The sequence below is a fragment of the Ooceraea biroi genome, chromosome 5 (assembly GCF_003672135.1).
Source record: "Ooceraea biroi isolate clonal line C1 chromosome 5, Obir_v5.4, whole genome shotgun sequence".
Classification (NCBI taxonomy): domain Eukaryota; kingdom Metazoa; phylum Arthropoda; class Insecta; order Hymenoptera; family Formicidae; genus Ooceraea; species Ooceraea biroi.
In genome coordinates this window covers 9,507,175-9,532,918 of record NC_039510.1, presented here as the reverse complement: position 1 = coordinate 9,532,918, position 25,744 = coordinate 9,507,175, and the positions used below count along the sequence as shown (strand labels likewise).

The 25,744-nt window shown below is 38.3% G+C and overlaps 6 protein-coding genes across 12 annotated transcripts; 3 read left to right on the top strand and 3 right to left on the bottom strand.

The window, feature by feature from the left end:
• Window positions 1-13: 13 nt before the first annotated feature.
• Window positions 14-4,514, bottom strand: LOC105275191 (activating signal cointegrator 1 complex subunit 2). Its single transcript, XM_011331864.3, has 14 exons — window positions 4,183-4,514; window positions 3,985-4,062; window positions 3,652-3,812; window positions 3,181-3,565; window positions 2,618-2,835; window positions 2,218-2,403; window positions 1,966-2,121; window positions 1,775-1,868; window positions 1,518-1,688; window positions 1,226-1,348; window positions 1,041-1,147; window positions 757-955; window positions 488-662; window positions 14-277 (listed from the first exon to the last, which is right to left on the bottom strand). The coding sequence occupies exons 1-14, from the start codon at window positions 4,195-4,197 to the stop codon at window positions 138-140; spliced, it is 2,208 nt and encodes a 735-aa protein (XP_011330166.1). The 5' UTR covers window positions 4,198-4,514; the 3' UTR covers window positions 14-137.
• A 355-nt stretch (window positions 4,515-4,869) lies between these two features.
• On the top strand, window positions 4,870-10,675 carry LOC105275189 (E3 ubiquitin-protein ligase MARCH6). 3 transcript variants are annotated; one of them, XM_011331863.3, is made up of 7 exons: window positions 4,870-4,967; window positions 5,670-6,116; window positions 6,208-6,532; window positions 6,668-7,041; window positions 7,157-7,813; window positions 7,896-8,349; window positions 8,508-10,675. In XM_011331863.3, exons 2-7 carry the CDS (start codon window positions 5,730-5,732, stop codon window positions 9,254-9,256), a joined length of 2,946 nt encoding a protein of 981 aa, XP_011330165.1. In that variant the 5' UTR covers window positions 4,870-4,967; window positions 5,670-5,729; the 3' UTR covers window positions 9,257-10,675. The 3 variants fall into 3 exon arrangements, with proteins under 3 accessions (XP_011330165.1, XP_011330163.1, XP_011330164.1); XM_011331861.3 differs by having other exon boundaries at window positions 4,928-5,055; XM_011331862.3 differs by lacking the exon at window positions 4,870-4,967 and adding an exon at window positions 4,989-5,357.
• A 657-nt stretch (window positions 10,676-11,332) lies between these two features.
• Window positions 11,333-15,680, bottom strand: LOC105275186 (DIS3-like exonuclease 2). 2 transcript variants are annotated; one of them, XM_020030308.2, is made up of 9 exons: window positions 15,580-15,680; window positions 14,943-15,508; window positions 13,943-14,646; window positions 13,564-13,822; window positions 12,843-13,381; window positions 12,411-12,693; window positions 12,096-12,289; window positions 11,728-12,016; window positions 11,333-11,636 (listed from the first exon to the last, which is right to left on the bottom strand). In XM_020030308.2, the coding sequence occupies exons 2-9, from the start codon at window positions 15,360-15,362 to the stop codon at window positions 11,547-11,549; spliced, it is 2,778 nt and encodes a 925-aa protein (XP_019885867.2). In that variant the 5' UTR covers window positions 15,363-15,508; window positions 15,580-15,680; the 3' UTR covers window positions 11,333-11,546. The 2 variants fall into 2 exon arrangements, with proteins under 2 accessions (XP_019885867.2, XP_011330157.2); XM_011331855.3 differs by having other exon boundaries at window positions 15,589-15,677.
• A 119-nt stretch (window positions 15,681-15,799) lies between these two features.
• LOC105275187 (protein MMS22-like) lies at window positions 15,800-21,333 on the top strand. 3 transcript variants are annotated; one of them, XM_011331856.3, is made up of 20 exons: window positions 15,800-15,936; window positions 16,023-16,247; window positions 16,345-16,482; window positions 16,555-16,708; window positions 16,784-16,969; window positions 17,085-17,207; window positions 17,286-17,489; window positions 17,565-17,812; window positions 17,916-18,016; window positions 18,089-18,261; window positions 18,355-18,513; window positions 18,594-18,837; window positions 18,929-19,157; window positions 19,234-19,330; window positions 19,411-19,605; window positions 19,676-19,849; window positions 19,945-20,307; window positions 20,380-20,582; window positions 20,645-20,833; window positions 20,964-21,018. In XM_011331856.3, the coding sequence occupies exons 2-20, from the start codon at window positions 16,033-16,035 to the stop codon at window positions 21,016-21,018; spliced, it is 3,450 nt and encodes a 1,149-aa protein (XP_011330158.2). In that variant the 5' UTR covers window positions 15,800-15,936; window positions 16,023-16,032. The 3 variants fall into 3 exon arrangements, with proteins under 3 accessions (XP_011330158.2, XP_011330159.2, XP_026825782.1); XM_011331857.3 differs by having other exon boundaries at window positions 15,842-15,936; window positions 16,026-16,247; XM_026969981.1 differs by lacking the exon at window positions 15,800-15,936 and having other exon boundaries at window positions 16,033-16,247; window positions 20,964-21,333.
• Window positions 21,016-23,614, bottom strand: LOC105275188 (high mobility group protein 20A). Its single transcript, XM_011331859.3, has 7 exons — window positions 23,014-23,614; window positions 22,651-22,828; window positions 22,454-22,568; window positions 22,215-22,376; window positions 22,060-22,141; window positions 21,731-21,946; window positions 21,016-21,649 (listed from the first exon to the last, which is right to left on the bottom strand). The coding sequence occupies exons 1-7, from the start codon at window positions 23,102-23,104 to the stop codon at window positions 21,513-21,515; spliced, it is 981 nt and encodes a 326-aa protein (XP_011330161.1). The 5' UTR covers window positions 23,105-23,614; the 3' UTR covers window positions 21,016-21,512.
• Window positions 23,615-23,854: 240 nt separating this feature from the next.
• LOC105275183 (mpv17-like protein 2) lies at window positions 23,855-25,686 on the top strand. Of its 2 annotated transcripts, XM_011331848.3 has the most exons (4): window positions 23,855-24,207; window positions 24,638-24,799; window positions 24,886-25,009; window positions 25,088-25,686. In XM_011331848.3, exons 2-4 carry the CDS (start codon window positions 24,641-24,643, stop codon window positions 25,306-25,308), a joined length of 504 nt encoding a protein of 167 aa, XP_011330150.1. In that variant the 5' UTR covers window positions 23,855-24,207; window positions 24,638-24,640; the 3' UTR covers window positions 25,309-25,686. The 2 variants fall into 2 exon arrangements, with proteins under 2 accessions (XP_011330150.1, XP_011330149.1); XM_011331847.3 differs by having other exon boundaries at window positions 23,861-24,207; window positions 24,886-25,686.
• Window positions 25,687-25,744: the final 58 nt, after the last annotated feature.

The following is a 25,744-nucleotide window of genomic DNA, read 5'->3' as shown; positions in this document are numbered from 1 at the left end:
GAGGAGAAATTTGTTGCGCGAGTGCCTCTTTTATTTGCGAAGTGGGACAATTATTAAACAATAAACTGTAGGCTTATAATACATCACGGTATGTATGTACACTACGGAATTTCCGCGTTCGTGAAAAAGTGCGGACCCTAAGACGGTATCATGCCCTGCCTCTTTTTTATCTGTGAGCCCATACGGCGATTGTGATTGCCGTGCGTATCTTTGTGCACGTTCTTCTTGTGCCGGTTGGTCAGGACACTTTTGTCCTGTCCTTTACCTCTGGTTTTTCCTGAAACGAAAACATTTATAATGCAAAATTGCAACACTAAATAATAAATACTTCCCTGAATTATCGAAATACTATATATATATTTATGATTTACAGTAGCAATTTTTTACGCTTGTCAAGCGAGAGCAAAAGTATTTATCATTCTATATTATTTTAACAGCCTGAAATTGTGAACGATTTAAAAAAAATCTATATAAGCATGAAACGTACCAACTACGTCAGGCGTGTTTCCGTTTCTCCTCGTCGACTGCCTTCGCTGTTCGGCCTTTGCACGCAATTCTGCCGGATTTTGTATGAAATGGTCATTATTTTGGACTGGTTTTTCCTCCTCAACCTCGACGTCATCCTCGGAGCTAGTATTATTCTTATCGTTCGCACGAAGGATCTGGAAATATAATTTGTCGCGCGGGAAATAAATTGAAGATAAAATCATGTCGATAAAATTAGAATAGAAGAATAGGTAAGATATTCGAACTAACCCGTGGAATGGTGAAAGGCCGAACACCTACTTCCGTAGAATCGTCCTGGGCATTACCACCAATGTTATGGCTGTCGTACGTGTCGTCGTATTCATCATCGTAATCATCAATAATACTGTACTTGTCATAAATACTCCGGGATTCATTAATTTCAGATTTATCGTTCAATATTTCATTTGCATTTCCGTACTTATTTTTTCTAGAAAAAAGAAAAATGTATTGCGATGACGAAGTCAGTGTTAAAATTCTTTAACATATCTGTGTGTGTATTTTCGCAAATTTACTTTTTCCTTCTATAGATCCTCGTATCATCAAGTGTTGGTATATCAAATTCATTATTAAAAACTGACATTGCATCACTAACAGCCAAATCCGTAGCAGCTGACTGTTCCTAGAAATATAATAAATTAAGTTAAACTCATTTTTGTTATCCTTTGGAGAAACTATAGCAGAAAGATTGTTTCATTACCATTGTATCCGGTGGTATGTACGGTAACGTTCTATCAATTTCTTTTAGCTCAGGTGGTAACTTGTTCTCTATAACAGCATCTATTACAGATGCAACATCATTGTTATAGTAAGTTAGACATTGCTGAAAGATCAAAGTTATCGTCATTATTTTTGTTGTTCTTTGGCAAGTTCAGCACCAGTAACAGTTAACAATATAAAATATTTTAATTAACTCTAATGTTAATTAATTAATTAATTAATTAACTCAGTTAAATCAATTTAATAAAGTTAATAAACGAAGGAATTTTTACCTGTATGAAACCTTCTCCATAATCGCATAAAATTTCTTTTACTTGAGAAATGAGAGACATTACTTCATTAGAATTGGTTGAAGCAGATTTCACCTTATTGTTCGTGCAATTCGCGTCACTGGAATGTTCTTGTTGATTATTTTGCATGCCGCTAGATCCAGCAACAAACTCCTACATGAAGAAATAATAGTACAATTTTTTAACAGCGAAGGTTTTTTTCTAAGCTATTCTTACATGTTTGCAAGACTGTTACTTACATTTACGTTATTGTAAAATGCACTAGTCGATATCTTGTCGTTCCCAATTGACGTTGACAGCAATTGCAGGATGTATTCGCGTTTTATGGTATCACTAATAATATGTAAGAAATATTTGAGCGCAACAAAAAGAGCAAATGTTCCTTAAGAACACATTTTAAATCACGTAACAATTTCTTACAAAAGGATACATTTCGGGATAAAGTTTAGATATAGTTTCGAGATCACAGTTAATCGGGTAAAATTGATGATAATCCATAATAAATTCCTTTTCCGATATAGCGTTCATCAGTAAATCTAAATACGCGTCTATGTACTCTCTGATCTCACTCTCTGTTATTGTGTTTCTATAAGTGTAACATCAATAAGTCATATATTGTAGCTTAAGGCACCCGTACAATTGCTTTCTTTTTCTTACATCACAAAATGCTGTTTACACTTACATCTTTTCCTGAATATTTAATATAGGCTCATATACAATAATTCGATAAAGATTCAACAGTTCTACTCTGGTTACGTCCAGACGGTGCTTCAATTCCATGTACTTTGGCATGCTATCATCATTATATGCTAACTTATCTAATTTCTTGTACATTTCTGGTATTGTACTTCCATAAAATGAAATTATTCTAACAAAAACAGAAACAATGTAGTAGCAATGAAATAATGCTTCGATAAAGTGTGTATACATATTTAGACTTGGATATATATATATATATATATTGTTAATTTAAAAGAAATTTAGATTAATGTAATATAATAAAGATAAATCTAAAAATTTTCTATAAAATTCAGCTTTCGTTAATTTGATGTTAATTTAATATTAATGACAGACTCACTCACTTGTTCATGAAGTCATCCCTGTGAAATGTAGCGACCACTGGAGAGTAGCACCTTAATAATACAGCGAGAGTCGATGATACATCTAAAGTATAAAGTATCAGGTCTTCTAAGTTACATAACGTCATTTCGACGAAACCGTCACTTCTCTCTGGAAGCGCTACTGCCTCGGATGCATCGTTCAAACAGCCACCAAATCGTCGTTCGACATTTTCAAGGGCCTACATTAGCAAGAGTACCGACTGATTAAATCTTGCGAGGACTGTAAGCCTGCAAGTTTGCGGGTTGCAAGTCTTTATTTAACTTTTGGTCAAACACAATAAACACATTATAAGTTACAGGTTTAAAAGAATTCTTCCCTGACGATTCTAGTACATCCCTTAAGTTTGACTGATACTATTTACATGTGACTACAATCAATTGTATAAAAAATATACTCGTGAAATCAAATTTGGCAATAATATCAAAACTGCAGTTTATTTTCATTGAGCAAGATGCAAAAATATTAAAATAAATTTTTTATATTTATATTATTATTTTAATTATTATAAAATTCAATACGTTACCTTTATAAGACATGGTACAGATTTTTTCAGATCATCATTGTACATCGACTGTGCACTAAATATGTTATGTACAACTTTCTTTGTAACTTTGGCATTTTCTCTACCGTATAGCTGGCACAAATCAAATATGATAGGTATTGTGAATATATAATTATCGTACAATAAACTGCCAAAAAATGGTAAGCTCATGTATTCCGTTGAGCTTTCTTTGTTCGTGACGAGACGAGCAAAGACCATAAGCACGTTACGACACAGATCTTCTAATACTTTAAGCATCTCTGGAATATTAGGAAAACTCTCTAGCGCATAGAAAGGTGGGGCCTCTTGTAAAAAAGATACGAGCGTATCTATGATAGAAGTATTGTATACAACGTTGGACCAGAATCTATAAAAATCAGAGCCATGTAGTTATGAAAATTACACGAAGCATTAACGTTACGAAAACTAATTCTAACAATTGTTACATCATACCGATAAAATGGAAGCTCAAGTAGCCAGCTTAGATCTTCAATGATATAGCCGGCAATCTCCAACCAACGTTCTCGAGCACCCTCAATTTCCGACCCATCGCTCTTGTATATCTCTGGTGCTTCGTAACGTACTAAGATGCGCTTGTCTGCCCACTTTGCATTCTAAAATTTGGGTAACACATAAAGATAATTTAATGTTACAAAAGATTTAATTAACTTGTAACCACAATTATCCTTGCACTAATCCAATAATTTTAGCACAATACAACTAATTTGGAGCATGTTAACATTGAATTAAATTTTCACGTTCTCATGGTTTAAGGAATAAACGTACAAGTGCACGTATCACCATAACCACTCCATCATTCTTGATATTTAACTGCAGCTCCTCCAAAGGCACACAATCGGGATTCTGGTGGACGAAAGATCGAGATTATTATCGATTACATATGCTGGTCAGTTTATAATCGCGCAACACATGTCACCTCGTGAAATTAATAGTTATGTAGAAAAATACGTGAAAATCAGTTACCTCGTAGAATTTCATGATCTCACGCAATACATTCTTCGGCAGAAACAATTTACTATCGAACGTCACTTTGACATGTGAAATCCGCGGATCAAAAGAATCTCGACAGATCTCTGATAAAAACAAATTCTAGATAAAAACAATGTAAAGCGTATATTAGGTCGTCTTCTTGCTGTTTGTTTTCTTTCATTTGATATCTTAGAAATGACCGTCCTGAATTGGGACACAATGCCACGATTTCACGCTAGATTGTCAGGTAACCTTAGAAAATAAAATGTGATAAATGTAAAAAGCCGGGCATTCCCTGTTTTATTCATTCTGATTCATATATATATATATATCAATTCATATATTTTCTGCGGTCCACTTGATGTTTCACATGATTCAAAACACTTTCCTTTCTTCTTTTTATTTGAAAGAAGAAAAAAATAGAAATATTCTAAAGTATTTGTAGTGCCAAGTGGATCGTACCTTAGATTGATGCATGGTGCGTTCGTAAAATCTTCCAATAGGTTTGTTCTTTTTCGCCGCACTTCTGAACTAGTGCAACAAGTAGAGTGAAAAAAGTTTTCCATACAAGCTACAAGTTGATTGGCCACACAGTTCTCGGATCGAGATCTCGAACACGCATGAGCGGCATGAGTCGCGTATGGATACGTATCTACTTGAATCGCGTATATATTATAACTTCACGTGTCCACCGCATGAGACCTCCACGATCAACTCAGAGATCGCTCGTCACTTCTGCAGATCCTTGGAAACTGCTTGAAACATGTCAACGCGACGAGGTAGAAGGGATTTGGCAGTAGCAGTAGACATTTTTCGATATTTTGCATAATATAATTTTCAATTTAATGTATCTTATCGCGGACATACGTGAGTATCGAGTGTAGTGACGTGTCGTTTACCGTTACGTTATCATCGCGAAGCGGAAATCCCCTGTGCGGAGCGTCGATGTTGCGTATCACGCAACGCAATGTGTTTTGCCAACGGATCATATTTTTTTCACCGAAACGATCTGACAAATTGCGAGCGCGTAGCTTCCTGATGTCGGATGTACCTCTCAACTGCTAGCGTTGTGCGTTACAAACGTGCGCGTTACTGCAGACACGCGCATCCGCCAGGTCCGACCTGATCGAGATCGCGCGACTGTTTCGCTTTGCGTGAGATTGGCGAACGTAAATGCGCAATTATGTCGTATTACTTAACCCTTAATCACACATCACAGACAGACACTATTCAAAATAACGCGACAGCATAGGCCACTCGTCTCGTTGGTCGACTCTCGATCGATCTGCCTTATTTTCTCGCTTGTACAAACACGGGCAAAAATGCAGTACAAGTTTGGACGTCATCGTCCAAGCGCATTTATCCCATGACTCGACTGTTCTAAGTTTCGAATAAAGAGCGAATCTTTATGGCTTGTTACACTTTCAGCTGTGCGATCCGTGTGTCATTCATGAGTGTTAAACGTTCTGTTGTGTTTTCAGCAATAAAAAGTTACTTCTGACTTCTCACTTGTGATACGAGTACCCTTAAAAATACCAAACATGACGGAGGACATGTTAGGTGCGGACATCTGCAGGGTTTGTCGATCGGAGGGCGTTGTGGACAGACCTCTGTTCCACCCGTGCATCTGCACGGGTAGCATCAAATGGATACATCAGGAGTGTCTGGTACAGTGGATGCGCTATTCGCGCAAGGAGTACTGCGAACTCTGCGGCTACCGCTTTTCGTTCACACCTATATATAGTCCAGACATGCCGCGTCGTTTACCATTAAGAGATGTCGTAGGTGGTTTATTCTCGAGCATAGTCACTGCTGTGAAGTACTGGCTGCACTACACATTGGTAGCAATTGCGTGGCTGGGCGTCGTTCCCTTAACCGCGTGTCGCACGTATAGAGCGCTGTTCAGTGGCCCACTCGATTTAGTCCGAGTAAGTAGAAGAGATACATAACGAGCTGGCTTACATACGAGGGCACATGAATGAAATTGATACATTCAGTAATGATCCTGTGTTTTTGCAGATTATGTCGTTACCGATGGATGTGTTCTCCACCGAAAATATATCATCGGATGTGTTCCATGGCTGTTTCGTGGTCACTTGCACGTTGTTCGCGTTCATCGGTCTGGTGTGGCTGCGCGAGCAGATCTTGCATGCGGGAGGCCCGGACTGGCTCGAAAGGGACAATGTGCAGTTGCCACCAGTCGACAATCCGCCACAAGCTAACGCACAACAACCGCAGCAACCTCAAGAGCAACGTGTCATACCTCAAGAGGTTCAGGATAACAATAACATACCTCCTTTCGTCGTTGACCCGCCTGTTCCGCAAGGAGATCTACATAACGAAGGTATTTTGCACACTGAACAACATTTCTTACGATTCCTTTGATAGTGATGGCACTGTGGACTATAATAAGTTATTGCAGTCAGCTTACAGTCTACGAAGTATCTAACAAGTCTTTTATTTACCCGACTGCGTGTAGATGAACGTCCAATCTATCGAGAAGCGGCAGAAAACCTGGCCAATAATCCTAGAATTGGCGAAGCTGAGGATTTAATGCGAGACGTACAGGCGCCAGCCGTCCTCGCGCCACCTCTTCCATTCCGAGACGAACTTGGCGCAGATGGTGCACAAGCGAATGTCGCGGCTGGAGAGCGCTGGGGGAGAGGTCACGCGGTGCAAGCACATATTGTAGGACAGGCGCAGGGTGAAGCCGAAGAGGCCAATTGGAATCCCATGGAGTGGGATAGACCCGCCGAGGAGCTCACGTGGGAACGTCTCCTGGGGTTAGATGGGTCTCTTGTCTTTCTTGAACATGTCTTCTGGGTTGTATCCCTAAACACCCTGTTCATTATGGTGAGTCTGTTCTCCAATCAATTAAATGTTTCTCTTGCACATAAAAGCAATTAATTAAATTTAATTAATTAATTTCTTTCATTTCTCATTTGTTGTGTATATTTTTTTTCCTCAGGTATTTGCGTTTTGCCCATATCATATCGGTCATTTCGCGATAGCTGGACTAGGACTACAAGAGCACGCAGCAGCGTCGCACTTCGAAGGCCTGGTGACTACGTTGTGCGGTTACTGCGTCATCGGGGTCTGCTTGGTGGTCCTCCATACTCTCACCGCTCTGTTAGGTTTCCAGCGTTCTCAACGAATACTAGGACTCTGCTATGTTATCGTCAAGGTTTCTTTGCTCTCCGTCGTGGAGATCGGCGTACTTCCATTAGTCTGCGGCTGGTGGCTGGACATTTGCTCACTGGCGATGTTTGACGCCACGCTCAGAGATAGAGAATCTTCATTCAGGCTAGCACCTGGCACATCCATGTTTATTCACTGGCTGGTGGGAATGGTCTACATTTATTATTTCGCCTCGTTCATCCTTCTCTTACGGGAGGTCCTGCGGCCCGGAGTTCTCTGGTTCCTGCGAAATCTGAACGATCCTGATTTCTCCCCGATACAAGAGATGATACATCTTCCCATATTCCGGCACGTGCGGCGACTGGTCGCGTCCGCGATCATATTCGGCACGGCGATTCTGCTGATGCTGTGGCTACCGGTGAAAATTCTGAGGTGGGCTTGGCCTGGATTTCTACCTTACACCGTAACCGTGCAGAGCGAAGCTCAGGTAAGAGAAAGCTGGCGATTCTTTTGCTTCTACGTCTCTCAATTTTACGACAATTAAATGTGCGATAATTTTTGGAACGTAGGTCAGCGAACTTTCATTGGAACTGCTGCTGCTACAAGTTATCCTTCCCGCGTTACTGGAACAGTCGCACACGCGCACGTGGCTGAAAGCCCTCGTGAGAGCGTGGTGCCGCGTAGTAGCGTGGATGCTAGACCTGCAGTCGTATCTCCTGCGTGATCAGGCGGACGATCCGGGACCGGCAATTATCGAAGAGCCTCAACATCCGGACCTGGGCGCCGCGCATCAAGCGCTGTTGCAGCGGGAAGGACCCACGGGATTTCAACCGTACGTCAGACCGCGTTGGTTTCCCGCAAGATTGGTTGGTCTTCTTTTCTGCGTTTGCGTGTCCCTCGTGATCGCCAGCTTGGTTGCTATGACTCTACCCGTATGGCTCGGACGTAGGGTAATGGCGTTATGGATGGTGGGAGCACCCGCTCCATCACCACCTGTCCTCCCACCCACGTTACCTGGATCCGGTAAGTCAAAATTATTTTTTTTAAATAAACTTTACGAAACCTCCTACTTTTTCCCGACGATTTGTATTATTCATTTTTATTTTATATTTAATAATTAAAATTATAATTATTAATTAAGTTTCATTACTTCTTATGTTGCCTTCATTGTTTCACTTTAGACGGCGGCGAGACCGTGGGCCCTCTTTCCGGAAGAGTACACGAGGTATACACGGTGGCATGTGGGACGTACGTGTGTTGGGCCGCGGCACGGGGCTTGGCACTGGCGTTCTCCTGGTTGCCCCGTGGCCGAAGAGCCATCGTAGATCGAATTAAACACTGGGCGATCCTAGGCGTAAAAGCTTCAGTGGCATTTGTGTTGCTTGTCGGTGTCATACCGCTCCTCTTCGGTCTTCTTCTCGAGTTAGTAGTGGTGGTTCCGTTGCGCGTCCCATTGGAGCAAAATCCCATTCTATTCATCTGGCAAGATTGGGCCCTGGGCGTGTTATACACGAAGATTGCTACTGCCGTGACGATGATGGGGCCCGATTGGCGTATACGTCTTGCCATCGAGCGCGCGTACAATGACGGAATCAGGGAGATGGATTTGAAATTCGTTATTACGGAACTAGCGGCCCCTGTTATCTGTTGTTTCGGTCTCGCCCTCGCAGTTCCCTACGCCGTGGCCTATGGGATAGTTCCACTCCTCGTGACTAATTTGCAGACGCAGATCCTTATCGCCAGACGTCTATATCCCTTCCTTCTACTAGTAAATTTGGTTTGCGTAGCGATCTGCTTTCAGATACGCCAGTTTAAAAAGTTGTACGAGCATATTAAGAATGACAAATATCTCGTGGGGCAAAGGCTTGTAAATTACGAGCATCGCAATAAATCGCAAACGCAGCAGCATCAATCGCAAAGATCGAGCTAACGACACCAATAAGCATAAGCATAATACTGCGGCGAAAGGTGAATTAGGATTAGCTTCGTGTACATTCTTTAACAAATGCGATGATTGATAATTTATATTAGAGTCATGGTCTTATTTTTAATATTATAATTTATTGATGTAAGCGATACTGAATAAATCAAAAAGACTGTTATCCAACGTATCGCTTTTCACTTCGGTGCTTCGCAACATTTAACATCATGCGTATCTCAATCTATATATGGTATCCCGATCCAATAACGCGAATTAGTAGCGCGTTATCTTTAACTTGGTAACTACTGAGTTAAAAATGTTCATTCTATTAAAAAAAAACCATCGCACAAAATAACCGATCCGACAAGTTCGTGGAATATTAGTTCCTTCGAATTTTTATGAAATTATGTCCGTGTTGTTGTAATTATCATAAGCATTATTTTTCAATTCTGTTTGATTTAAAGTATTGACAAAAATTATTGGCATACGTAATAGCTCCAAAGAACAAATATCCATCGAATTAAAGAGAAGCAAATGCGGAAGTAAGGAAATGATACTATAGAGATATAAATGTACAGATCGTTGTAAAGTTCGAAAATTCTTTAGATATCGTATTAACACTTAAATTGCCGCGTCATCCGTAAATAGGTGACGCATGAGTTTCTGCAGAAGCCCCGTTACCTATGTATGAGTGACGTTTTTTAATAACTTAAGTAAAAGTGATTTTATTATAACTATATTCATAGAGACATTGAATGCAAATAAAATAAAATATCATTTGTATAATATTGTATTAATATAAGAAACAACATTAATATTGTAATCTAAACTGATATACGGTTGCACGCGTTGCAATTTTGGACCCCGTGGGGCTCGCGCTCGAAATTAGCAGGGCAGTCTAAGTGTTAATGTAGAAAAAAAAATATGAAAGTACATATTGTCTAGTAATATAAAATGATATAAAGACAAATTTGATCTGTACATTATAATCTAAATCATCACATTTGACGAGGTGATAACGAATGATTTTTCGTATGATATGCTTGGTACAATATCTTTTCGAAATATCATTTCTTATCGGATATTTTTCTATAAAAATTAATTCTCCAATTAATGTTTTATACGAAATAATATGCTACGATAAAAACTGTACATTTATAAATTATCCTTACTTATATTTTCTGTAATGACAATTCGTGTTTATCTGGATAACTAATGAATTAATTGACTAAAAATATATCACATTTAACACACTCAAATAAGCTTCTGATATTTTATTATCTATTAATGTATAAATATAAAACATATGAATAGAATATAAAAATATTTTAATTTTGCACTGAAAAAACCGTGTTACAAAAACTTCAAAGGCGACATATTATTTATTAAAAATTATACAAATACAAGGAAATATACAATTATCAAGAGAATATAAAAATGTTATCTGCTGATTATTCATTTCCTAAGTGAGTTTCTCATTAAAGCTTGTTACTAATAATAATGATGAGATAAAATATATACAATAATTAACATCATAAAATATTAATGAATAACTATTATAATAATGACAAATTAGAAACTTTAATAAAATAATAATATAAAAATATATATTGGGTTGAACAGAAAGCTGATGATAACCCTTTTAGCAAAATTCGAACACAAACCTTCCTATTAATTCTTAATACAAAGTTTTGCGTTTAAACTCCGTCAAAAAAAACCCGCACAGATCTTCTGGTAACGTAAAACTTTGTATTAATTCTAAAAGTTCTGGATTTGATTTTTTCTAACGGAGTCAGCATGGATCTTTCTTTTAACCAAATATATACATACATATACATATACACATGTATATACATTATTTAAAAAATTTTCCGTAATTAGAAATTTTTTAATTGAATAAAATTTTAATTTCAATAATTAGAAAGTCAATATACATACATACATACGTACATACATACATACGTACATACATACATACATACATACATACATACATACATACATATATATATATATATAACAAAAATTTTAAAATGTTCGATAATTAAAAAATTGTTTGTTACTGTATAAAAATTACAAGTTAAATACATTTCATCGTTTCTCTTTCTATATATTCTCAATAATTGTATTCAACAATTGTTCCCAAATCTGATAACATTCCTCGATGTATATACGCAGAGTTAAATTCTAAGCATGATAAATATTACTAAAAGTCCTTGTCACATAATAATTCTGTCACCTACACACAATGGTCTCCTAGTTGCGTCATAAAAATAATAAAAATAGAATCTCCTATTACCTATTCTGGACGTAATAAGGTGGCCTTCAAACGCAATGTCTTATCAATTTTCTCCACCCATACGTGTATGAAACTGAACAATTCGATCAGCTAAAAAAATCAATCACAGTACGTTAATAATTATGTCGATAAAATATACTTCTGCATCATTGAATTGGTGATAAAAATGTCGTAGCGATACCTGTTCGACGGGAGGTTCTTTCCAATTTATAACTGTAGTTGGCACTAATGATACACGATGTACGGAATAAGTGATTGTGGCAGTGTGTGCTATTTCTTTGAGATCTATTTTTAATTTTATTCCAGTATCACAAAGTATGACGTCTATATTGTCTTCTTTCACGTTCGACACGATAGCTGAGGCTTCGAAACCGCCGGCGAGACCCACCATCTCTGCAAAGAATACTTCAGTACTTTGCTCTTGTGCCAGTTTTGCATTGTACTTCGTCACGTTGCAATTCGCTGCAATCCTGTGGCAAAATGAAAGTGCATTAAATTAAGTTCTGCGCATTTATTGATGGTAATACCATCAGGGTATGTATAAAGTACCTAGAACATAATTCGGCTGTCCATTTCTCTGGCAAGGGCTTATCTTCGATTACTACGGAGAGTAACCGGTGAACTACACAGTCGGGATACCTTCGAATAGGCGAGGTAAAGTGTGTGTAAAGCGGTACATTCAGTGCATAATGTTTGGTACCACACAACGAAGGAATGGTAGACGCGCACACATATTCTGCACACTTAAACATAAAAAAATTTTCAACACTGTCAGAATCATTGAATTGTATGCGCTTTCTATTTGCAGGAAAAAAATATTTCCAAGTGAAATCTAAACGTTAAAAAGCATCATTAAAATCTTACTCTCATAGTCTTTGAACACAGAGTTATGATAACCATCATAACATATTTCATTGGATCGTTATCAGAGTAAAGATTTGGCTGATAACGATGGATGCTGGCGTGTAAGGCTCCAGCTGTCTCGATATCGAGATGAATGCCATACTTTTGTAACATTTCACGAAGCGAATTAAGAGGGTACTTAAATGGGTCCCTATGAATACGTAGAAAAGCCGTTTCGGGAATTGCGGTATGCAGTCGAGCGGCTGTTGTCATATTTGCTAACAGCATAAATTCTTCTACAAGACTGAAACGATATTCACACATTCGGATAATTAGACGGAATTATTCAGTAATTGAAAAGTAATTTTTTTCCCGTGTATATATTTGATATAAATAATATGATAAAAGCAAGCGTAAAGTCATAACGGAAATATATGAAAGTGGAAATCGCACCTATTGCTATCTTTGTTCACGTGCACGTAATAATTTACGGCTGTCGGAATCCTACGTTCCCGGCTGGGCGTGGTGTTCAAGCGTACTTGTAACTTCGGTTGATCCAATCTCACTGCCCCATCGGCAAATCGTTTACTGCGCATTTTACTAGATAATTTAAATAATTTGTTTACTACGTCGCACAACGCCGACGCCGTATAATTTCCCCTTATGTCGAGGGAATCTTCCGCCCAGGATTTTTCTCCTGGACTCTCGATCATGGTTTGCGCCGAGTCGTACGACATTTGGCAACACGATCGCACTACGGTTTTCGCAAAGCGATGCCTCACGACCTCGGCATCCGGTGTCATCTCCCAGATTACGGAAAAGGTTAATCTATCTTTACCGGCGTGTAAAGAACAGATTCGACACAGCTCTTCTGGTAGCATGTGGTAAACTGTGTGCGGCGTGTAAACGGAAGTAGCTCGTTTCGAAACTTCTGCGTCTAGTAAGGAGGAAAATTTCAAGTAATGTGTAACGTCCGATATATGTACGCCGACCTAAAATCAGTAAATGCCTATTAAAATCATTCAAAGAGAATGGAAAGGGACAAACTTGTACCGTTATCAGTGATCAGCTTGATGGCAGCTTATCAAGTTAACTGTTTATTGGTATCATATCATCATAAGCTTGACAAGTGGTCACCAGGCTTGAAAATTTAATTTATTATCACAACTATTACCTCGTAATTTCCATTTTCCAACACTTTACAAGAAAGTAGATCGTCTATATCGACGGCCGTGGCAGGATCAATCGAGAAAACGCATTCATTCCTCCAATCCTCCCTGTCCTTTATGTCATCGTCCGTTAAAATATCACTATTCGGCAGCCCTTCCAACAGCTCTTTTCGGTACGGTGATACGTCTAGATTGTTTTCAAGTATTATTGCTCGTAATTCCGCTTCTATTTCACCACCTTCACCCACGATCGAAAGAACTCGCCTGTATGTAGAAATGCCAATGGAAAATCTTTATATAATAATAAAAAATCGATTATATAAAAATTATGAAGCTTTACATCTCGAGAGTTAACTGATCCTTTCGAGATTAAAATAAGTTTACCCTGACGCGTACGAGTGCTCCCACGAGTCGATGTTAACATAAAACATAGTGTTCTTGTAGACACCTGGCTGCTCGAGATACAGAGGCGGTAGTGACTCGGGCAGGATGTCAATCATCGGTATTCTCCGATCCCTCGGATGACACATTATGAGCGAATTCTGTTCTTTTAAATATCCGACCGCTGTTCTCGGATGCAACGCTTCTAATATGGAAACCACCATACCAGTCTTTTGTACCGCCCCGTCGGGATACGTAAACCACGCGTTCTCGGGATTGATGCTAGCTACAACCAGGTCACCATGAAACACGCGGTTTCTATGGCGCGTACCAACGATCAACAAATCGCGCTCCTCCATATCCTCCATTCTTAAATAAGCAAATTTAGGGCAAACGGAATTCACACGAAGATTCCCTTTTATGTACTGTACGTTATCGGGCGTTTGTTCGCTTAAAGCCTGCTCCATTTCTGGCACAGGTATGTAATCCAAAAAGACTGGCGTTTTTTTAAATGCTTTTTTCACTTTCTTCGTTGTCTTCTCTTTTGTCTTATTATCTCTCTTTATTTCCTTCCTGCCATTTTCTTTGTGTTGATGACAATTATTCAGTACATTCTCTATATTTGATTCATTTGCCTCTGTTGCTTTCGTCTTATTTCTCTTCCTATTTTTCTTATTTTTCTTCATTGTTGCATTATCAGTATTGACCTAATAAACAAGATACAAGTTTGAAATAATTATTTTCATAAATCTGTGACAGGAGTTTTACAGAAGCTTTACAAAGACGATTACATTAACGCAAAGATAAATTCTTATCAAAATATCTATGAAAACTGGAATAATGAATAAAATAAATATAGAATAGAGTCACAGTATATTTATACCTTGATAAAGTAAGTAAACAAGAATTTAAAAAATTATTCTTTTATAAACAAACTTGTACAAATTATAAAAAGTAAGAAAAAAACTTCTTATACATATATATATATATATATATATCTAACCTGAACCAAATTCTGTATATTCTGTTTATTCTCAGCCGATGTGATTCTATTTTTCCCTTTGTTGTTTGTGGATAAGTGTTTAGCTTGACCATGTTTTGCATCGTTTACGTCAGATTTAGGATTCAAAGAAACTGACAAGGTACTTGCACGATCAGCAACATCATTCAACGTAGCATCCATGCCAGCTGCTGAGGAAGTCGATGCAGCGTGCATCTCAGTTTCATTTGATACCATTTCATTGTGTGGTCCTATGGTTTCGTTGTTCGATCGAAGATCAGGCGAAACGTTGAGATTAAACATCGATTGTGTTGTACCTTCCATCGATTTGTCGCACCGAGCAACTGACGTCTCACCGGTTAAGGGATCTACCTCTGTTTTCTGCATATTTTCCTCCTCCTGTGTATTTTCATGTGTATTCATGTTTTTCTCAATTTCACCGAAAATCTGTGTATAATTAGCGGAGCGATGGAGACAACTTTTATGCGGCAATTACAACTGTACAATTTAATATAAACGACCTTGCGACTCGCAGACAGCTAATTTCTCTTCTTTTATCTTTCACGAATCTGAGTCAGAAATATAAACAAGGTAGCCGTGAGTCCTTAGTTGTTTGAAATTTTTATCGATAAACACACACCGCACTCACGTGAATCTCGTCTCTCCAAGCTGCACGCAGCTGCACGTTCCGTGTGCCAAGTGTATGAAAAACTGGGCTCCGTCTTGTGGAAAAGACGTTACACAGAGGATTACACACAGCCGGTAAACCGCTATCTTCTAATAGATGGTACCAACGCTCAGTAACATCGGTCAATGTTCTTGAAGAATCAGCGCCACGCGAAATGCCGCCAAAATGTGCGAAAGTTGTCTGCTAGCCGAGAAAGTAGTATGGACGTGTTCTTTCACGTTGTTCAGAAGTCAAAAGTTAAGATCGCTGGTAAATGTAATTTACGTCGGCGCCGCGATTGAAACGCAGATTTTTCAGCTGTTGCTGCAAGTAAGAACGCCAAAAATTCATTATTTGCTACAACATGTCGCAGTGTCATTACAGGACGAGTATTTTATAATGGTAAATTTTGATAGAAGTTTACAGATGGATTTTGACGTTACCTGCAACTGTGGCGGTAAAGTGAACGTCAATGATTGGCAATTGAACAAAAATGGTTTGTTTCATAGCAAGGAGGTGGAAAACGTGCTTTTCCCGCAAACTGACTATCCCTTTTCCCATGTGGAAGTCAGGCTTTTTGACTGTGTCATGCCTGGAGCTGTTGCCATGCTGGACCTTAAACATTTCATTAATTGCATGGGGTAAGAGTGGATTTTGAATAATGAAAAATTGTCACTACTTTTTATCCTGTAATAAGAAATTATTGAGTTAATTATAGAATAATTTGTTCTCACACAGAATGCAATTAAAAATATTGAACAGATATCAGCAGCCAGTTGTGACACCTGGATTGTGCAATAATGACAATGTAAACCACTTTTCCATAAGAAAAATGATCTGCGAATTTGTATCATATTTTCGTACGTACATGAACAGGTAAATGGGGAAACTTTACCTTTTACAATATCAAATCTTGCAACAATAAATCACTTTAGTTTGACATTGCAGCATCAGGTGGGATCTCGGTGCATTAGAAGCGGTGATGCCCGAAATTAATAAAGATGTAGATACTTTATTTAACTGCATCAAGCACTTTCTTGGCATGCTGCGCAGCATCCCAGATGCAACTCTGCATTACGCTGCTTCCAACATAGGCAATAAGGTAACGCAAACTATCTCTATATCTTTTTGGTCAATCGGATAAAAATTGTATAAAACTAACAGGCTGTTATTTCAGTGCAAACAGCCAGAATTCCATTTGTACCATATGCATATAGAATTAAGGTGGCTCTTTGTCACGTTGGTATACTCGAGGACTATGTGGTACCAATACCAAACGCACACGCAGCTGGAAGACTTTGAAAATACCGCTGGAATGGTCGTCAGTGATCTCGTATATTCTACCTTGAAAGTATTCGAAAGGGTAATATAAATGAGTTCGAATGACTCCGTTATGTCGCTAGTAAATTCATTAATTAATAAATCCTCTTCATTATTTTATGAATTATTTAATTTTATTATTTTCCTCTTGCGTTCAGTTATCCCTAAACTGGGCTACGGATCTCGCACAGAAGACACCCTATAACTGCACATGCACGCGGGAATTGTGGCTCATGCTCCAACTACTTACTGACAATCTACAGGACAGGATGAAGGGCAAGGTAAGCCCCGTTCAGTAATTAAAAATGTGATTGAATGTTAAATTTAATGTTATTGTAGTAACTGTCTAACGTTTCTAGACATTCTGGGATTATGTAAATAGCTGTATTGACCGAGTGTTAAATAAAGACCACGCTCCAGTGGTGTCTTGGCGTAGTAACGTAGATTCCTCTCTGCCAGATTGCAAAAATTCCGAACTCTTCTGCATCTGGATAATATATCACTTGTCGCTGTTGTACGGTTACAGCGATGACGGCGCGTACCTGCAATCTAATTCGTCGAGGGTAATATAATAATAATAACTTACATCAGTAGAAATCGGATTGCACAAGTCGCATAATAAATATGTGCATTTGCAGATCAAATCCAACTATGAGCAGATTGAGAAGATCCTAAAAGCGTACGTATGTAAAGGTGGGAAGGATGGCGAGAGGGACGAACTTGATGTCGAGCTCAAGCTCATAATACCGTTGTTGCACAATCTCGTTATTAATTGGTGGCAACCACGAGTACCGATCATATCTTTCCTCTGGGACTGCTTCCACAAAAGATTGAACCAACCGTTCTTGCTACAAGTCTCTGGGCCCTGGGCCCTGTCTCTTGAAAAGTGCGCGAGCAAGTTACATAAATTTATTATTTAATTTATAATGTATTATTTAATTTATAATTTATAGTCGTGTGTTAAGATACAAGATCCTTTTTTTTTTTAGAAAAACCGCTGCAGATATTCTGAAGCAAATTAATAATAGGATTTATGGCAAATTTGAGTACTCTAAGGAATCTAGCTACAGTATGTTTTTGCATTTAATAGGTAAGTTCGATGCAAAAGTGTTCGGTGCATCTGTTCGATCGTGCTAATACAAATGTCACGTTAATCCGTCAGGTACGTTTTTAAAGAAGTACGGCGAGACGGACCCGAAATATTGGAATCAAATTAAAGGACGCGTGTACACGAAATTCTCGAAGAACAAAGTTACCGAGTTCTCCGAGAGTGGCCTCTATAATTTCATATCCTTGTTCATCACTTTAGCCATTACTGCAGACACTACGAATGTGGTAGAGTATAATTTCTACCAATTATTATAAATTATTATATAAATTATTTTATAAAAGGTACTAATAGTATATACTATTATGCATTTTTTCTAGTGTACAACAATGTTGGATCTCTTGCCACCTACGCATGAATTGAACAACGAATATAATAAAAGGTGCAGTCTAATCTGGAAAGGAAAACTGGCGTGTCTTCTGCTGTTCAATGAAAGAAGACTATCTCTTGCTTCCATAGCCGATCATTTTACAGAAACGGTAGGTTCCACGTTCAGAGAAGAACGTTACATAAGTCTTGGAAGAATTTTAACATAAGCTAATTTTTTTGCGTCCAATAGATCAATCTAGTAAGCTGTCGTAAAGACGAGACTTCTCGTTCTATGATGATGAATTTCGTTGATACGTTAAACACGATTTTATCCGGCAATCAGAAAATGGACCTGGGAGAGTACCACTTCATTGGCGGTTGGATCGATCGTTACCTCTTGGAGTGTCCGAAGAACAGAATCGCGTCATTACTGGGAATGCTCGCTAATGTGTTTGAGAAGTGTATTAGTTTGCAAGTTTCATCTGACAATTCAGGTTCGTACTTTGGCATGAAGTTAATGTCTGAATTCCAGACGGAATTGCAGATCTGCCAGAAGTTCGAACACTCACCGAGACTTGCTTATAGATGGGGTCAGAAAAATGTTAGATGCACTGTGGTGTTTTGTTGCTTGTAGAGTTCGCCAACTCGTTTTCGATCCCGTCCTTATTGGTGACAATTACAAAGATATCTCGAAACTAGCTGTCATATTTACGCTGGAAGCAGGTAGAGATCCAGCTACCGCTAAGAAGTATAAGCACTCAGTTGTTTCTCTGTTTCAACATTTTGCAGCGTCGGTTTTTGTGAAGGACATAAGGTAAAGTTGATTCAGCGGGAATGAAAATTATCGTTTTGTTGGCAATGACGTAATAATAATAATACTTATTTTTCAGAATTACTCAGTATTATTTAGCGTCAATCCTCGAGAAAGGACAAGCTGTGCAAAGCTTGAAAAAAGAAATTCCAAACTTTGATATTATTCTTATTCAAGTTTGTGCATACATGTGTTTACTATGTTTATTATGCCGTGCATTTAATGAATTTACCAATTCACGAAATACATGTTTTAGGCCTGGATCAAATGCTCCATCGTCGGTTACGGTGCGAACAAGGAGGAAATGAAGAGTTTGCAGAGTTACATTGTCGATCTCAGTGAAATCAGGGAAATATTTGTATCGGACCGTGATCTGCAGGAATTTAAAAATAGTGATGAACCTATTTTAACATTCATGATATCGTTCATGAAGAAGCAGAACACTTTAAAGGTATTGGTTTCATGAATTGAATCTGCACTTTGGTATCCGAAATCTAATTTAACGGGAGGATTTCACGTAGTCCGAACAGGAGAAGCTTCAGTATAACGCAAGGTGCAAGGTGTACTTCAAGAATTTGGAGAAGTGGGTGCTGATACCTATAACAGAGGAACTGAAAGACTCGGAACTCGCATTTTGGACTTACAGATGCCTCGGAACATTGATTCTCTGCATGTCGCCGACGTTGTACACTAAAGTACGTGATCGAGCGACCGCTATTAAAATCCAAAATTAAAATTCTTAAATTAAATTTAAAATTCTTAATTTCTAAAACGATTACGTGCTCCTCAGAATCAACCAAACGACATGTTAAGAACACTCGTGAACAAAGTCATATTGGTGCCCGAGAACTCCACGCAAACGTATATAAGGCACTTGGGGAAAAGGATATTCTCCATGATAATGCTGGGCCTGGAAAAATTAAACGTTAAAGGCGATATATTGCTGCAAGCCATGATCAGAGATATTTTCGATCAATATCTGCCAATCTTGATAGCCGAGACGAATAACAGCTGCAGTCTCAAGATCTCCGACACGCTGTTGAAGTGCTTCAAGGAGGCTAAGTCCGAGTTCCTGCGCTCGATCTTCGAAACGTTGATGTCGAATTTTTATATCACGTCGTCCGACAATATCATGCACAGACACTCCAACCTGGTACGCAGTCACAATGATCTCTATGCAGATGCCATAATAATTGGAAATATACAATTTATTATACATTCGTAGATCACTTGGCTTATAAAAACCTTGCTCAACGAGGGAAGAGTGTATCCCAAACATATCACGGTACACATCGTTCAAATTTGTTCTCCAAACATCTTTGGCTGCTACATGAAGGTTCATGATCATCATCCACACAAGCTGCATACTATCGAGTTCATCAGTGACGTAATTAAGAGTCCTTATTACGAAGACGATCAATCGATTAGGTAAATAAATAATAGCCACGAATTTCAGATCGCACAAGTATAACTAGGCTTTATATTTTCAGGGAGAAATTCCAGGCTGCCGTTTCTACTGCGGTGCAAAAATACCTGACGCTAAACACGCAGTTTACGTTCGAGTTTATACGATCTGTTTTGCCAATAAGAAAAAGCATTATTATCAATTTGTTCCCGCAGATTGAAACTATCGTACTTCACGCCGAGCAATACCGTCGACCGAACGCGGCGTCTCTGAGGTAAAGATAATTATAAATCTTTGAAAATCTAAAAAAAAATATCGTGCTTTCATGAGAAATGAAGTATAATTGAAATATAAATAATATAATATAATTGAAGTATAATTTATAATTATAATTATAATTCTAGATTCATGTGGAACCAACTGAAGAAGCACATGCTAAGTATGGACAATAATTCGTGACAAGACTATAAAAATTTATTAGTAAGCACTAAATACTCTAGACGTCAATTTCGATTCTATATATATTTCTAAACCAATTGCCGCATCACTTAACTGCTATTTGAACTCAATCGATATGCATATAAATGTCTCGACGGAAACGTCATAAGTTAACTCAAGTCTTTACATCAAGTTAAAGTACATAGCAGAAGATTAAATTATCTCGCTCCGCATCGTACGTTGAAAGGTCCGATGAAAGATAATTGTATAAAATAAAGTGTAAATTGTCACATGTACATATAGAGGTACCACGAATAATAATAATAATTAGCTGCAGTACACACTTAAATAATTGGCAGTCCTACTATCGCCGTCGAGGTACGAGGGAATGAAATTAGCAAACTGCCAGAAACAACAACACACCTAACTCTTTTTCGTCTTCGCTACTTTCGATGCGAGTGCCTCGAACGGTGATGCTTCAACGATGTGCTGCTCGCACTGCCCAGGGGCGATCGTCATCCAATTAACTCGAGACGGGACACGGCACTGCGAACGACGTTACGCAGGCTCTGCTCGACGTTGCCGCTCAATAGCGACTCCAGTCTTTCGAAGTAGCTGTCGATATTTTGTAATGTAGCACCATCATGCGTGCCTGTAAAATAAACGCACGGAGAAATGAGACGTCGTCGAAATGATGATGATCACTTTGCGTGTATCTCGCCCAAGGACTCACCTGGAAGCGGTATAGTGGCAAAACAGCCTGCCAGCTGTGAACGAAGGGAATCCAAGTGACGCTGCAGAGTCTGATTGGTCGTCCGCAGTTGATTGGTTTCCGACTCCAAGCGGTTCACGGCGCCGTGCAAACTGTCGATGTGCCGCTGGAGAACCGCGTTCTGAGCTTCGTAGTCGGAGGTAGCTTTTCGCAATTGTCTCAGTTCGGCTTCGCAGGCTACGTGGGTGCAATAAATTCTTCTTAATTTTTATTTAATTTATTTTCATTTAATTAGCACGTCTAATCTTGTTGATTATATGATTACGCTGTTAGTCACTGCAACTCCATACCTTTATTATGATCCAAGAATTCTTCTGTGAAAATAGGAATATCAAAACCCGGGAAATCGTTGTCTTTGTCAGGCTGAACGTCCTGAGAGCAAGGAATCTCCATTAATATCACCGTTTCATGCACACACCGCGATTTAAGGTCTAATACCACTTACATTCTGTTCTGTATTCACGTCGGTGCCGTTTCTCTCCTTCTTGCTCTCGTTTTGCCTCTCCGATTGCTTCTCGTTGAACAGACGGTACGCCTCAGTCTGCTTGTAACTACTGAACTCGCGATTGTAGCGCTCCTTGTCTTGCTCGGCTGCGTCCAGATATTGCTGCAAGCGATTACCATTTCATTGGCACCGTTGAAATTCCGAGACTTTAAGAATCATCGTTGCAAAACTCTGCGAACCTGTTTCTGATCAGCCGGCAGTTTACTCCACTCCGAAGCCAGGAGCTTCGTGATCTCAGTGAACGTCAGGTTTGGATTCTCGCTGCGCACCTTCTCCCTCCGATCGTTCAAGAACCTGTACATCGTTAGAAGCAACTGCATTAGAGGCAACATCTGCATCTGCGTGTACGTTGATACTTTCATTTAATTCGTCGTACCGGAAATAACCGCTGAGAGGCTGCTTTGGCGCTGTCGCATCCCTGGGTGCCTTCTTGCGCTTCTTCGCCTTACTCGGCGTGTTACTGCTGCTGTTGCCGGTGGCAGTGGCGCTCTTCTTGACACCGTTGTCGCACGCGGAGTCCGGTGCCTTCTCTTCTGTGCTCACCGGTGATTTGGCTAGTAGAAAAGAAATAAAACGGGCCGTGTAACGATGCCGATCGCCGTTGCGTAACTGTTTACTCCTCTTGACTTATTCATCACGCTTTCAGCTGAATATAAAATTTCTTGGCGTTTCTTCCGCTTGGTAATCGCGTTATTTGTTTACGTGACTGAAAACGTAGGTTATATCAATCATTATTTACCGGTATGTTCCTCCGCTTCCCCGTTGTAAGCAGGCTGCTCCATCGTGCCGTTGCTCTCGGGCACGTCGCTCGCAGGAACTGTTTCACTCATTTTCCATGCAATATGCGGTTCCTGATCGCTGATCCTGATCGCGGGGCGAAAGCTACCTTATCGATCTCGGGCAATGTCCATTATACGCATTGCATTTACGGCACGAATCAAATTTCTCCGTGTTTTGCAACGGCGCGACGGCAGATTATTCGGACTCGCGCGAAATTATTGCACATAATCATCATTATTATTATTGTTATCATCGATTAGACATCGATATACATACCGCGAGGACGCGAGGAAAATGTTACGTTAAACGGCCAGCACGTCGGCGATCGTAATGTACAGCTGACACGTACGATATACCACGAGGTTGGTCGATGAAATTATAATTACTGCGGTCTCATTAACACAACCTGAGGTCATTGCCGTATCAAATTGTTAATCGGTGTCAAAAGTATATGATCACGCTTTGCCGTGCACCGTGAAGAGCAGAATAAATGCTGCATATTTATGTTTCTAGGAGAAAATCGTGTACAAAATTCATTACGCATAAATTGTACGAAAATATGAAGCCTGTCTCTTCAGGAAAATTATCAAGGCTAACGAACGTGATTGGTTACGGTACGCTGTTCCCTTGAATAAAGCGCGCGTATGTTTTGCTTTGTATTCAACATGGCGCCTTTCCCGCTAAATTTGAATGGTTTAGTTCCAGGCACTTTTATCCTTGGTACAGGTATAAAATGCATAACATGTTGAATTAAGGATACTGAATTAAAGATGCTTCTATTGATTTTCAAGCAAATTAAAAGTTAATTGATCCAAAATTACATTTCTTCGGTATCTAGAGACACTATTGTAGTGTCTGTATCTGTACAAATACGAGTATATACTGTATGATATGTATATACACACATTCTTCTTGTATGTAGTCGTGCGACATTTTATTTTAACATGTAAGCCTTTGTATTGAAAATATTCTGAAAATTAGAATATTAATTAAGAAGAATAAGATGAAACTCCGAATATATAAACATCTGGATAAAGTCTTTATAGAGATATTTATATTGTGTTCATACTTTTAATGTGATGGACCTAACCTCTTCCTGAGGTTATCATTTTACCGACTTCCTGGCTGTAATCGTATTAATTTTTATTTACACGTATGTATATCTTATGAGTAATAATTTAACTCTAATCTAGTATTTACACTAATTAGTAGTTATATTAATTTTTATTATTAACTATATAGCCGCATGCTATATTGTAATTTATATTTAGTATTTGCAGCACGTGACTTGTATACCGAATTGTATTTGTTGCCTCTTCGTAACGTAATTATTGATTTATATTTGTTGTACATTAAATAATTTTATTAAATAGTTATTTGTTTGTTTTTTGAGATTATACAATCATGATTGTTGAGACTATAGAAATAATATAACAAAATTAATAACAATTGTTTCTTTGGATAAGACATTTTCCTTTCAGGTTTTAGCAAATATTTAATGTAACGTCCATTCTCTGTAAAGATTACAGATATTTCGCAAATATTGTATGTACAGTAGTTAGTAATGACACCTTACATTTCAGGCAATGAATGTTGCAAGAGGAATCGGATTTATCTTTGGTAGAGTAAATAATATAAAGGAATATTTATTCTCACCCAAGAACTTGTTATATACAAATGTAGGGATATCGATTACTCTCTCTGGCACGGGAGATATTTTAGAGCAACATTATGAAATACTAAAGGTTAATTAATTATAGACTTAAAATGTATCATTATTTTTCTCTTTGCTATTTTTTTCTAATACTATAATAATTTCCATGTACTTTAGGGTGAATGGGACAGATGGAGTTTTATCAGAACGAGGAACATGGCTATATCTGGCTTGTCTATCGGGATAGTCTGCCATTACTGGTACAATTTTTTAGATGCTAAAATGGCTGGACGCACCATTGGTATAGTTCTTAAAAAAGTGATTGTAGATCAATTAATTTGTTCGCCCCTTTGTATAAGTATGTTTTTCCTGACACTAGCCCTGCTGGAGAACAGCAGTTTGGCAGAGTTTAAGGACGAAGTTCGAAGAAAAGCACATAGATTATATATAGCCGAATGGGTCATATGGCCTCCAGCACAAGTTGTTAATTTTTATTTCCTTCCCACGCGATACAGAGTGCTTTATGATAATACGATATCTCTTGGTTATGACATATACACTAGTCACGTGAAACACGATACACGAGGAGTTAGCAGTTAACGTCGGTTCGGTTACTAGGATAAACTGCAAAATTTCTAATATATTTTCAGTAACTAACATATTTTAAGTACGTAAATAAAATAGAACGTTTTTGTTAATTTATAGAAAACTTCCTTTGCATTGAGTTTTCTTTATATAGATTCTTTACAATAATTATTTTCCGCAGATACTATCTAAATTTATTTACTGAAACTTATTTATCAAAATGTATTTATTTAGATAAATTCGGTTCTACATGTATCTAATATAAAATTGAACCTCATAAAATTGTAAATAAATTATAATTCATAAATAAGGTAAACTAAAATAATATAAAATAATAAAGAAAATTATATTGTTTTGTATTAGGAATTTCTGAAATACACTATGATGATATGCAAATCTCATTATTTCAATATCTCTTGTTATAAGAAAAGCATGATATATACATATGTTT

Coding starts and splice junctions, on each gene's coding strand:
- LOC105275191 (XM_011331864.3), bottom strand. Junction 3,566..3,651: donor CTTGAGCTTCCATTTTATCG/GTATGATGTAAC, acceptor TGATTTTTATAG/ATTCTGGTCCAACGTTGTAT. Junction 2,122..2,217: donor TTAAATATTCAGGAAAAGAT/GTAAGTGTAAAC, acceptor TTACACTTATAG/AAACACAATAACAGAGAGTG.
- LOC105275189 (XM_011331863.3), top strand. CDS start 5,730: ATGACGGAGGACATGTTAGGTGCGGACATCTGCAGGGTTTGTCGATCG. Junction 6,533..6,667: donor AGGAGATCTACATAACGAAG/GTATTTTGCACA, acceptor GACTGCGTGTAG/ATGAACGTCCAATCTATCGA. Junction 8,350..8,507: donor ACCCACGTTACCTGGATCCG/GTAAGTCAAAAT, acceptor GTTTCACTTTAG/ACGGCGGCGAGACCGTGGGC.
- LOC105275186 (XM_020030308.2), bottom strand. CDS start 15,362: ATGAATACACATGAAAATACACAGGAGGAGGAAAATATGCAGAAAACA. Junction 14,647..14,942: donor ATATACAGAATTTGGTTCAG/GTTAGATATATA, acceptor CTTGTTTATTAG/GTCAATACTGATAATGCAAC. Junction 13,823..13,942: donor GAGCACTCGTACGCGTCAGG/GTAAACTTATTT, acceptor TTCTACATACAG/GCGAGTTCTTTCGATCGTGG.
- LOC105275187 (XM_026969981.1), top strand. CDS start 16,033: ATGGATTTTGACGTTACCTGCAACTGTGGCGGTAAAGTGAACGTCAAT. Junction 18,017..18,088: donor TATGTTTTTGCATTTAATAG/GTAAGTTCGATG, acceptor TTAATCCGTCAG/GTACGTTTTTAAAGAAGTAC. Junction 19,606..19,675: donor AGAAGCAGAACACTTTAAAG/GTATTGGTTTCA, acceptor GATTTCACGTAG/TCCGAACAGGAGAAGCTTCA.
- LOC105275188 (XM_011331859.3), bottom strand. CDS start 23,104: ATGAGTGAAACAGTTCCTGCGAGCGACGTGCCCGAGAGCAACGGCACG. Junction 22,829..23,013: donor GGAAGCGGAGGAACATACCG/GTAAATAATGAT, acceptor CTTTTCTACTAG/CCAAATCACCGGTGAGCACA. Junction 22,142..22,214: donor ACGTGAATACAGAACAGAAT/GTAAGTGGTATT, acceptor CCTTGCTCTCAG/GACGTTCAGCCTGACAAAGA.
- LOC105275183 (XM_011331847.3), top strand. CDS start 24,641: ATGAATGTTGCAAGAGGAATCGGATTTATCTTTGGTAGAGTAAATAAT. Junction 24,800..24,885: donor AACATTATGAAATACTAAAG/GTTAATTAATTA, acceptor CATGTACTTTAG/GGTGAATGGGACAGATGGAG.